A 13,031-nucleotide genomic window follows, 5' to 3' on the forward strand; every position below is an offset into this window, starting at 1 on the left:
ACTTCCAACCCGAAACTAGACCAGAAAGTGGTATCTCTAATCATGAAGCACAATTCAATGACAATACATGATTTTGCCAAAAAAGCAGATTCAAGTGTCGGAATGATCCAGCGTATCAAGAGGCGAAATCATCTGAAGACCTACAAGAAACAGAAAATCTCGAATCAAAGTGTAGAACAGGAGAAGCGAGCAGCAACTAGGACCCTGAAATTGTATTCGCGTCTTTTGAAGAAGGACTGAAACCCTTCCAGGTCTACAAGGAGGACTCAAAAACCCTTCCAGGTCCACAATACTTTACTGTCGTCTTTGGGGAGGATGTGAGCGATGCGGATAGGTCGATTCAAGTGGAGAAGTTCGGTCGAAAGGTACTGGTATGGCAAGCAATATGTTCCTGTGGTTTGAAGTCAACCTTTTTTTTACACTACCGGAACAATAAATGCAGAAATCTATCGATCTGAGTGTCTCCAGAAGAGATAGCTGCCTTTATATAAAAAGCATAGTACCCCTCCACTGTTTTGGCTGGATTTAGCGTCGGCTCAGTATGCCAAAACCACTCTCAATTGGCTTGCGAAAAAGGGAAATTTACGTTGAGAAAAATATCAATCCAGCAAATTGCCCTCAGCTTCGACCCATCGAACGTTACTGGGCAATCGTGAAGTGGGTCTTCAAGAAGACTGGTAAGGCAGCTGGGAACATGCAGGAGTTCAAAAAAATTTGGGCTCAAGCGTCAAAAAAATGCGATGCCAGACTTGTCCGGAACTTGATAAAAAGCGTTCGATCAAAAGTTCGAAAATTCGTGAAGGTATAATTTAAATTTCATCTGGTTTTCATGATGCTCACCTCTTACAATAAAGGGTCAATTTTTAGTTTGAATAAAATATCGTTTTTTATTATAATTTGAAAGAAAAAATTGTGGATAGCTTATTTTCGATACACTCCTTAGTTTGTAAAAATCGGGTAAGAAATTTCCGAGAAAATTGAATGTATGTGTGTGAGTTTGTGTTTATATATGTACCTCATTTTGTTCAGACATGGCTTAACCGATATTCATAAACTTGGGCTAAAATGAAAAAAATCTCACAGTCCCATAAGTTTTCATTGAATTTCAATTTGTGTTTGAAATTGCACGCCGTCATTTAGAGTGACGATGAAAAAAAGGGTAAAATTCTTCTAGATTTGTCTTAAAACTGATTTAGCTTGGAGGCTATTTTGGTTACTTATTAAACGAAATCTCTAAAACGAGGCTTACTACATTTTCTCAGAGATTATTTGATTGATTCTCACAAACTTTAGTTTAAATGAAAGCTCCTATAGCCTCATAGGTTGTTGTTTAATTTCATCCGGGTTCGACTTTCGGCTCCGGAACTATAGGGAAAAGTGTGTTAAGTCATTTAGTGTGACGATGCAAAATAAAGTAAATTGTTTATTAACTTACAAATTGAAAAGGTAATGTTTGATCATACCCAAAGAAAATTTCTTATTTTATTCAAGTCTGAAAAAACATTTTTTTACAGAATCTTCTAGTGATATTTATCTATCAACCAACACACATGTTTTCTTGATAACAATATACTGCACTTCTCTCGCCAACGTGTGTAGCGAAAACAGTTATACCACGTTCACACTACGAGCTATGCGTTGTTTCATATTCAAAAACGTCATATTAAAACATGTTTTCCCTAAATAACTTGATATAATTGTCATTAAAGCACAACCCTGCTAGCATTTTCCGTCACTTTTCGACTATGTCAATTGACAAGCTGTTCAACAACAGTAGTTTTCCATCAAAGTAACCATGTAATCATAATAAAACAAAACTGGAAACTGGTTCAATCATTTTTGTTCTTTTGTTTACTTGATTACTTTTTTGGTCGCTTGCTGCTCAAAACTATTTGAATATTTAAAACCAACGCATGATCAAAAAGGACTTTTTTATACACAGAAATAAGCGATTAACTTAATGGTAATACTAATTGGTCCAATACATTGTGGAAAACCACACCTCTTGAAGCTGGAAATCCAATCTTTAACTTTTCTCTGTAGATTTTCCCATTCCGAAGTATTACAAACTATACTACGAAACTTCCAGAACCCAAAAAGTAAAGATCAACCGCAACTCTCTCTCTTGGAGAGTGCTTAATTTCTGCGTGGTAGACATTTTTGCAGTTTGTTTCTAAACAAACTCAATAACAAACAATCTGTCATGCGTATAACGTAATCCAAGTGTGAACAGTTCGGTTTTAACTTTATATTATTAACGGTAAAACATGTTATTTTCTGCAGGTGTGAACATAGTATTAGTGGAAACTCGCGGGTTACTAGATGACATTTTGTGTCATTTTGGTATTGACAACCGTCGTTGAATTGCCGAAACGCCGTGCAGGCATCAAAGAGAAATTCTATATAAGAAGGGTAATCAAAGCTTCAAAAATATTTAAAAATTTCAATAGATAATATTAGAATATGATTCGAATTTGATAGTCTCGATTTCTGTAACCAAAGATAAGAACGCCGGTCAATTTTCCGACTTGGAACATCTCACCCTCCAGTTGGCAAAACCGGACTTTAGACTGGCTTTGTCCGACAGAAGAAAATCAACTTCCTTCTCGTTCAGAATTTATTTCCATTGTCCGCTGATAAATCTAATGGCTTACTGCTGCCGGTCTAATTGATTTTACTTATTACTCCCCGTTCGAACGGTCTTGATCTCGATTGGTCGAACAATTCACTGTTTATCAACCGGGACCGGGTAAGCTATCAAGCGCAGATTTATGATGCAGTAATTATGAAGCAATTAATTTTTTGCGGAACGGAAAGAACACCATTGGACTGTGGAGTGTTGTTTTTTCCTCACATTGTCAGTAATTTTGTTTTTCAATTAAGGCATTAAATATGAACCGATGAGCTTTGATGTTAATAACTGTCATTGTCATCCTAGTTCGAAAGCCTAAGTTGATAAATAAATTTTGTACCTTGAAGAGCAGGCGTTGCCAAACTACATTAAACTGGAAAGTTGCCGGTTAATCCCCATGTGGAATGAAGCTTCTCCATTAGTAACATTTGCTAGTCAAGTTTGATACGACATGGTGATGCTCGTTACGGGCTTTGATAGAAGGCTGGCAGGAAGAATATAGAACGGTTCAAAAATAATCCATACCAGTGATATCAGCCGATACAGTTGAAACACCTTAACGAAGGACGCAGTCTAATGCGTTGGCAGACGACCCGGATGAGTTAGGACTTGCATCTAGTAGCCTTGATGTTATCTCATGAATTTCAAATGAGGTTTACCAATACACACTTAACCTCACAACTGGGCCAAGAAAACGTGTGTCGCTCTCTATGGCAAATATAGGAAATTTACGATCATCGTATGGTTCTTCTGTGCAGCGCTTCCGGGAGAGCGATTATCCCAGCAGGAGCACCAGAAACTTCAATTAATTTACAATGTCCAATTAATATGCAGCACATTAAGGCACCACAGAACAGAAGAGATTATCGTATGTGTGCTTTGGTTGGCTTCCAGCATCTTTCATATCATCAAACCACTAACGTCATCATCGCATTTCTAGGGTCCTGTGAGAACTCCTATTCATCATTTCAAACCATTTCAACTGTCTCGGAACTATCGTCTCGTGCATAACTATCTCTAATGACGATGCCGTTATCGTTTGTCTGTTTCTTTCCTTCCGTAGGTCTTTATCTATATATGCTAGTGGTGCAGACATTCTCCGGTGATAATTTACGATTTCGGAAGTACGCCTTCATTGGTTGGGGTGAGTTAATGTCTCTGATTGCGATCGGTAAGATTAATGAAGTCTGTTTGTGAAAATCGGCTAAGTGTTCCTAGTCCAAATGTTTCTGATTGCGATGCCATGCTCATGGGATTGTGACAATGTCATGCAATAATAAAACAGCAAAATCAATTATGCATCGTTAAACATTTGGTCTAGGACAATGATAGCAGATTTACGAATACGATGAATATGCTCTGTACGACTTCAGCAGTTCAAACATGTTAGATTCGAGTAACGAGATGAAAAACTTTTTGAAATTCAAATGAATAATTTGATCTCTAAATCATTGTTCTACAGCGTTATTACCGCACTAAAAATTTCTTTTACTTATTCTCATGTTTCGTTTAATTTCTTTTCGATTTTTATTCTGGCCTATTTCACCTATAACATATACCGTTTTCCTTTATCTCTTTTCCCATTTAATTTTTCAAGGACTTGTTTTTCTTCCTTTTGTGTGATTGTTATTTTTTCTATTAGCTTCTTATGACTCACATTTTGAAAATATTGTTTCCTGTTTACTATGTTTTACGATGCCTCTCATTCTCCTGTTTCGCATTTTCCGTATCTTTTTCCGTTATCGTTTTTTATTATATTGCTTTACCTCCATTTTAATGTTCAGTTTTTCTATTCCTTGATCTTTTCTCTTAATCTCAATTTAATCTTCACTCTCACATTTATAGTTCTTCTCTCAGATTTTTTCTTAGCTTTTTATAGTTCTCATTTAAAAAATTTATTTTGCTGTTAATGAATTGTTTTTAATCATGTTAAGACGTAGAGCCACCTTGAGCTAGTTTTAAATTGGATTAGTATCTAACGAGCAAAGCAGATTGGAAAAATGACATTCTATGTAATGAAAACCGCGAGAATGTTGCCACGGTGACAGGACTCGAGTCCGTTGCTAGCTCCTAACCGGGGAAATTGTTTTGGCAATTAAATTACCTTGCACTTGAAAACTTATGAAGAGACAACCTAATTGACTAGAAAAACCAAGGGTGCTACGCTTTACTTGGCCGCTACAGCATTCAATTATAGTCCTATCTCTATGGAAACCCATCTGAATATATCTTCATTTTCTACTTTGTTCCGTCAGATGCTGATTTGCTAATTTTAATAATAAATTTCGTCACGATTCTTTTTTGTTCCTTTTTTGTTTCACTTATAATCAACGCGTCCACCTTCATCTTTCTTTCCTATCGCCCCAGCGAATGACCATTAACGGTTGAAACCGGGGTGAAATAAAATAATAATAATAATATAATAATAATAATAATAATAATAATAATAATAATAATAATAATAATAATAATAATAATCATAATAATAATAATAATAATAATAATAATAATAATAACAATAATAGTAATAATATTAATAATAAAAGTAATAATCTTTCTTCTGTTTTCATTTCGCTTTTTTCTTCTCTTTCTTCTATTTTCTTTTGTAGTTGTTTCCCATTGGATTTTTCTTTTAGTTTCTTGTTATTCTCATTTAAATACAATTCTTGTTACTCTCCTTCAAATTATTCTGTTTGTTAATATCAATGTACTTATTCTCTTTTTCAAATGTTCAATGATTCTTCTCTTCTTCTTTTTAATTTCATCATTTCGTGGTCCTCAAATAGTTTTGCCCAATTTGCAGTATGTTTCCTCAGTTTTCATTGTTCCTTATACTGCTTTTTACTTTTCCTTTCATGTTCAGTTGTACTCCTTTATTATTTTTCGCTTTCTGATTTCATCGTATCGTTCACTTTTTCAGTTCTTCTTTTATGTTTTCTATATTCGTATGAGTTTTTCGTTTAGTGTCTTATTGTTCTCTTTTTTAAAATACTATTATTTATATGCTTATTTTTTTCATTTTTGTATTCTTCAACGGTTCTGTTCTTTTTCTTTTAATTTTTCTATTTTTTGTTTCACTTATAATGTTACCCAGTTCTTTACATTTCTCTTCATTTGTTCAAATTTCATTTTATCTTTTTCTTTTCAGTTTGTTAATATTAAAGTTTGTGCCGTATGTTTTTATTTCTCCTGTTTTGCATTCGTTTTTTTTTCTTCATATTTTCAGGTTTTCTGTTCTTTCGCTCTATAGAAAATATATTTTTTGATCGTCGATTTCAATATTATTTTTTCACTTTTTTTGTATTTATTACGACTCTTCTCATTTTCTGCCGTTGAAAAAAAATTCATTTCCCAATTTTCTGTATCATCCGTTAGAATTTTTTTCTTACTAGTTTTTCGTAGCATTTAAACTAAACTTTCAGTTTTCAGTTTTCAGTGTTCAGTTTTCAGTGTTCAGTTTTCAGTTTTCAGTTACCTTTTACCTTTTACATTTTACCTTTTACCTTTTACCTTTTAACTCATTTTGCCTTTCTCATATATAAAGGTTATGCAATCACTGTGAAAACCGACTTTTGAACCGAGGCCCGGAGGGCCGAGTGTCATATACCATTCGACTCAGTTCGTCGAGTACGCAAAATGTATGTGTGTGTGTGTATGTGTGTGTGTGTATGTGCGTATGTGTGTATGTAATGTTTTTTTGCACTAATTTTTCTCGGAGATGGCTGAACCGATTTTCACAAACTTAGATTCAAATGAAAGGTCTTGTTGTCCCATACAAAATTCCTGAATATTATTTGGATCCGACTTTCGGTTCAAGAGTTATGGGGTAAAATGTGCAAAAAAAAGAAAATATGTGTTTTAACTTATCTCATAGATGGCGCGACCGATTTTCACAAACTTAGGTTCAAATGAAAGATCCTGTGGTCCGATGCGTTATTCCTGAATTTCATGCGGATCCGACTTCCGGATCCGGAAATATAGGGTAAAGTGTGTTAAAAATTGTACACCATCACTGAAAATGGGGAAAAACCTTAAAAATGTTTCTAAATCGACTTCAAATCTTTTCCAATTTGATGGTTTTTATCAGTAGACGGTCAAACAAGCCGATTTCGGTTATTCTTTTGAGAATCGAAGAAAATTTTTTTTTTCGCTTTATTTTTTGGTTATGCAATCACTGTGAAAACCGACGTTTGAACCGAGGCCCGGAGGGCCGAGTGTCATATACCATTCGACTCAGTTCGTCGAGTACGCAAAATGCCTGTGTTTGTGTGTGTGTGTGTGTGTGTGTGTGTGTGTGTGTGTGTGTGTGTGTGTGTGTGTGTGTGTGTGTGTGTGTGTGTGTGTGTGTGTGTGTGTGTGTGTGTGTGTGTGTGTGTGTGTGTGTGTGTGTGTGTGTATGTGCGTATGTGTGTATGTAACATTTTTTGCACTAACTTTATGGGGTAAAATGTGCAAAAAAATGAAAATATGTGTTCTAACTTTTCTCATAGATCGGTCGCGCCATTTTCACAAACTTAGGTTCAAACGAAAGTTCCTGTGGTTCCATACGTAATTCCTGAATTTTATCCGGATCCGACTTCCGGATCCGGAAATATAGGGTAAAGTGTGTTAAAAATTTTATACCATCACTGAAAAGAGCGAAAAACCGTAAAAAGTTTTCTAAATCGACCTCAAATCTTTTCCAATTGATAGTTTTTATCAGTAGACGGTCAAACAAATCTATTTCGATTATTCTTTTAAGAATCGAAGAAAAATAATTTTGAAGAATACCACAGTATTATATAGGTATGATAGTATGATTGATATGAGAAAGGCATCATTACACCACTAGGGGGATTAAAACAGGTTTTTATATCTGTTTATTCAGCACTGTTTTACCAAACTATGATCGATCACCAGTGTGACCTGTTAACTTACACCTTTTTATAATTTTTTATTTTATTTTGTTGTACTTATAACGTTATCTAGTTCTCTACATTTTTCTTTTATTTTCATTTTTCTTTTTTACTGTTTTTTTTTTCATTTTCACGTTATCTTTCCTTTGACCCTTATTCGTTCAAATTCCACTTTGTCTCTTTCGTTTCGTTTTACTTAGGTCAATTTTCTCCGTATATTTTTATCCTGTTCCATTTATAACATTTTAAAATTTTCTATATCGTTCTTTCGTTTTTTTATCTCCCGTTTTCAGGTTTTCTTTTCTTTCGCTCTCAAGATAAGTTTTTTTCAGATCTTTAATTTCAATATTTTTGCCTAATTTGTATTCAATACGTTTCTTTTTATGTCTTTCGTTGTTTCACTTTTATTATTTCACGGTTTGCTGTATCATCCGTTAGATTTTTTTCATACTAGTTTTTCGTAGGACTGATTTCGTTTTACCTTTTTATGCTTTCGGTTTCGGTACTTAATTTTTGGATTTCAATCCTCGATTTACCTTATACATTGTATCTATTACTTTTTGCTTAATTTATTTTACCTTTCACGACTTATCGTTTACCGTTTTCTCATATCTCCTTCGCAATTCCTGTTGTTTTTCCGTGTGTTTGTCTTTGACTTTTTACCTATTATCTTTTAGCATTTTTTATGTCGATTTATTCAACCCAGGCTTTAACCTAATTATGGAGTATTTTTTTTCATTTTGTTTCACTTATAACGTTATCCAGTTCTCTACATTTTCCTTTCGTTTTAATTTTTTCTTGTACTTTTCCGTTTTTCACCGCCTCTCTTTTTTTACCTTTATTTGATCAAATTCCATTTTATCTCTTTTTTTTGGTTAACAATGTTTCTACCGTATGTTTTTATCTTCTGCTGTCTTACTTTTAACATTTAAAAAATTTCTATATCGTTCTTTCGTTTTTTTTCAATTTCTTTCTTTCTCCCATTTTCAGTTTTTTTTCTCTCACTCTCTAGAAATTTTATTTTCTGATCGTCAGTTTCAATATTTCTTTGTCTTATTCGTATTTATTTCGATTCTTATCTTTTTTTTTGTCTTTTGTTGTTTCACTTTCTCTATTTCCCAATGTTCGGCATCATCCTTTAAATTATTTTTCATACTAGTTTTTCGTAGTACTGATTTCGTTTAAACCTTTTCGGTTTTTTTGCTTTTGATTTAGGTACTAAATTTTCGTTTTTCAGTAGTGGATTTTTTCTATGACCTTTACTAAATTTCCGGACTTCCATTCTCGATTTATCTTTTATCTTTTAACTATTACCTTTCGATTAACTTTCTTTGATCTTTTACGATTTATCATTTACCGTTTTCTCAGAACTCCTTCGTAATTTTTCCTGTCTTTTTCCGTGTGTTTATATTGATTTTTCTTTATACATTACTTATTTGCTCTTTCCCGTTGTCTGCTACAATTATTTTCGTCATTCTCTCATTTTCCCTCTTTCTGGTTTGATATATTGTTTTTTAGTTTTTCCTCTTTTATTATTATAGTAGTTTCAATACTCTTGTCCTATTTCCTATGTTTATATTTAGTCCGTAGATTCGTTTTCCAACTTCCGTCATTTCTTTTTATTAATCGTTTTTCCATTTTTTCTTGAACCTATTTCTATTCATTCTTTTCCCTGATTCCAGATTCTCTTCCCTCTTCGTTTTGTTCCCATTTAGCCTATTTTGTTTATCGCGTTTTCGTTTTATAGACCCTTTTATTTACTTTTTACTGTATTGGTTGTATCTTATACTATTATTTTTCTGTTTGCAGAGGTGTTTCATTTTATTTAGTCGGTCCTTTTTAACTGTTTATTACTTTGGTTTCTGTTGTTTTATTCTATTTTCTATTGTGTTTTCAATTTTTTTAAAATCTTTTTGTTTGATTCTTCTACTGCATTAGTTGTATGTTGTGTTTGTCATATTTGTTTTGTATAAATGTTTACCCGTTTCTTTGTTTTGTCCGTCTCCATTTTCTTTTTTTTATGAACGATTAATTTTTTTGTCGTCTTTTTCTATTTTTGATTTTGTGTTATTGTATCCCATTTGATCGCTGTTTTCATTTTCTCAAAATTAATTTGGAAGCTCATTTAGATTGAGGATGAAACCATACGAAACGACATAACTTTTTTTTTATATATCTTGATTTTATTTATAGAGGGAACAACCTCTTAGAGGAATTTAATAAGCGTTTTCCAATCTCAAAATTTTAGACGTCTTCCAACAAATACATTGTCAGATGCTGGTCCAACAGTCAGTACAAAAACAAAACTCACTGCTTCAGACAAAGCGAAGATTTGTAAGGGTAATTTGTCAACCGTTTCAATTTCGCCCCAGTTGCTACCACCATTGTTTGATATGAATGACAAATCATTTGAGCAAATCCATGACAACGAACAAACTGCTACTCTGATTTAACCGTTTAGCCCCGGAGAAAAAAAACGACTTGGATTTTTCCTTCACTCAATCGCCGTCCGCCTCCTTTCAATTCTGATAAAAGCATGTGTTGCTCATTTCAGGGGGTCCTTTAATTTTCGTCATAGCGTGGGCCATCACAAAGTGTTTCTATTTACCGGATCCGCCCCCGGTAGTTCCAACAAAAGTGAGTATCACAATTTCGGGTCCGACGTTGACACGTGGATTTTCATTTTATTCTTTCTTCTAATATCAGCTGGAAATTGAATGTTCTTGGATGCGAGAGTCCCACATCGATTGGATCATCCAAGGACCAACCTGTGCGGTGCTGATCATCAATCTTATGTTCCTTCTTCGAATCATGTGGGTGAGTAGAGAGTCGAAACCACGTTAAGTCAGTTTGCTGTCAATCGACAACTGTTTTGAATTCGATTGGATTTTTATTTCCGCCGAGTAAGCTAATCGTTTCAACCCACAACCCACAGCTTCGTTGGAGCGTGTTCCCCTTTTTTGCCATAAGCATCCACTCAGTTTCCCGGCAAACACGGAATCAAATCACTTCAAGCGGTTCGATTGAAGAAAGCTGCTTTTTCCACATTATAATCGAATTTTGTAATCCTTTATCTCCTGTGGTCTTGCTCTGCTTGACAGTACACACTGAGAAAAAAAATCACATAATTTGACATACTCTGTCTAGTCATGAATGGCTTGCTTCGATTATTGATTTATACAGTTATGAAACAGTCGAAACTGGACAATTTAAAAGCAGAATTACTTTCTTTTACGCAATTGACCATTTTTCGCTGTGCTCCCAACGACAGGTTCTCATCACGAAGCTCCGCTCGGCCAACACGGTGGAAACGAGGCAATACCGTAAAGCATCGAAGGCACTGCTGGTACTTATCCCACTGCTGGGCATCACCTATCTTATCGTGATCTACGGACCGGACGAGGGCGTCAGTAGTCAGATCTTTGCGGTCTCGAGAGCTATCTTGCTGAGTACACAGGTGAGAAACGGGTTAAAAGATGGCTGAATGTCATGTCGTCGTAGGTGTGGGGTCGTGTTTCTTTTATTTCGGAAAAAAAGGAAGGCGGGATTGGGCGGATACTAGGAAAACCCATTTCCGCTCGGATTGGCCTGTTGCCTATGGACGGGGGCTGAGATATATTGAGTGAACATCATTAATAAACAACATTCAGTTTTCGATTTTTATTTATTCAATAAATTCAATTACGAGAATCTGTGTGCTTTCTGCACCATTCTCTGTGTCATACACAACCTTTTACCTAGTTTAACGAAATTGGAAAATTCCTGTCAGAATGGATAGGATATTAGCATTGATTACAATTGCAATATGCACTAGCTTGCTTCAATTGGATGTTCATAGCCAGGCGTGTACCCAGAAAAACCCAGGTTTCAGAACATGACGATTAATTTCCATCCGCATGGAAATCTGTATTTAATCACATGAATGTTTTTTTGATAAAGTAGTTTGTTGAAAATTATTCCTTTTATAATTGACTTAAATATGACGACTTTCGCGCTAAATCGTATTCGCAGTTGGGTGTTAATTTTCTCAGATTTGATTGAAACATTATGTATGTGTAGACTTTGTCCTGAAATCCCTCTCAGTAGGCTGTTCTATTTTGTTGGTCGTTGAGCGCTTGCTGAACGACATACTGCACGAAATATTCGTTCAGTTTGCCGGAACGGTTTGTTGTTGTTTTTCTCTTGCTAAAATAGTGTGTAAATTAGGTGTAACATTCATAAACAAAGAAAATTTGTTGTTATTCTACGTAAAGTAGAAGTACGAGGTCTGTTCAAAAAGTTCCCGGAATTTTTTGATTGCGCGCGTCTGGAGAGTCCGGTGGTCAAAATTTTTTTTTATTGTGTTGGTACATATGTCCCTAACGTATGGTGAAATTTTCAGCTATATTCATTGTTTACATTCTGTCTTGTAGCGGCTGGTGTAGACGTGTTTTTTGAGATCGGCGATTTTTGTTAGTTTAAACAATGGAAGAATTGAAGAGTCAAAGAATTTGTATTACATTTTGCGTGAAAAATGAAATAAAGTGTAACCAAGTGTGCGAAATGTTACAGAGAGCCTACGGTGAGTCTGCTATGAAAAAAACAAGTGTTTACGAGTGGTATAAGCGTTTCCAAGATGGCGCCGAAGACGTTGAAGACGACGAACGCTCCGGTCGACCCAGCACGTGGGAAAATGTGGGAAAAGTGGAAAAAATGATTATGGATGATCGCCGAATCACTATTAGAGAAGTTGCTGATGAAGTTGGCATATCAGTTGGCTCATGCCATCATATTTTTTCAAATGTTTTGGGCATGAAACGAGTGGCAGCAAAATTCGTTCCAAAACTGCTGAATTTTGATCGTGATTTTTTGGCTAAAAACAAGACTTTAATCATGCCCCAACCTCCTTATTCACCAGATATCGCTCCGTGTGATTTTTTCCTGTTCCCAAAGTTGAAGAGACCCATGAAAGGACAGCGTTTTTCATCGATTGAAGAGATAAAGGCAGAATCGCTGAGAGTGCTACAGAGCATTACAAAAAGTGACTATCAGGGGTGTTTCGAAGACTGGAAAAAACGCTGGCATAAGTGTATTATATCTAGGGGGATTACTTTGAAGGGGACCATATAGATGTAGACGAATAAATAAATATTTTTTTTAGAAAAATGAGAATTCCGGGTACTTTTTGAACAGACCTCGTATTGTGCAGGTATGTACTCCTCATATTAAAAATGGCTCAACAATGGACCTCTGTCTGCCGGGTTTGTTGAACGAAAAAAATGGCATTCAGTTCAACGGTCTGTTTCTAAATCGGCAAACGAAGGTCCCGTGTTGACTTCCCGTTGAACGATTGATTGGACGTTCATTGGACCAATGATCCAACGTATCGGACCATCGAAGGACCACCGTTTAACGTTTTTTTTTAAGAGGGATGTCACATTGCATACTTTGATCTAGACTATCTTTTAAAAAGGGCTAAACTTTTTTACAATTTTTTTCCTTTAATTGTTGAGACTAAAAGTGAT

The 13,031-nt window shown here is 35.0% G+C and overlaps 1 protein-coding gene across 3 annotated transcripts in view; it reads left to right on the plus strand.

Annotated features, from left to right (window-relative positions):
• LOC131438517 (diuretic hormone receptor-like) overlaps positions 1–13,031 on the plus strand; it is a 77,602-nt gene that overhangs the window by 42,036 nt on the left and 22,535 nt on the right. For all 3 annotated transcript variants that reach the window (XM_058608607.1, XM_058608609.1, XM_058608608.1), the window contains exons 6-9: positions 3,696–3,776; positions 10,082–10,164; positions 10,234–10,344; positions 10,799–10,984. In XM_058608607.1, coding sequence (XP_058464590.1) covers positions 3,696–3,776; positions 10,082–10,164; positions 10,234–10,344; positions 10,799–10,984 — 461 coding nt within the window. The remainder of the gene's footprint in view (positions 1–3,695; positions 3,777–10,081; positions 10,165–10,233; positions 10,345–10,798; positions 10,985–13,031) is intronic.

The sequence above is a fragment of the Malaya genurostris genome, chromosome 3, assembly GCF_030247185.1.
Source record: "Malaya genurostris strain Urasoe2022 chromosome 3, Malgen_1.1, whole genome shotgun sequence".
Lineage (NCBI taxonomy): Eukaryota > Metazoa > Arthropoda > Insecta > Diptera > Culicidae > Malaya > Malaya genurostris.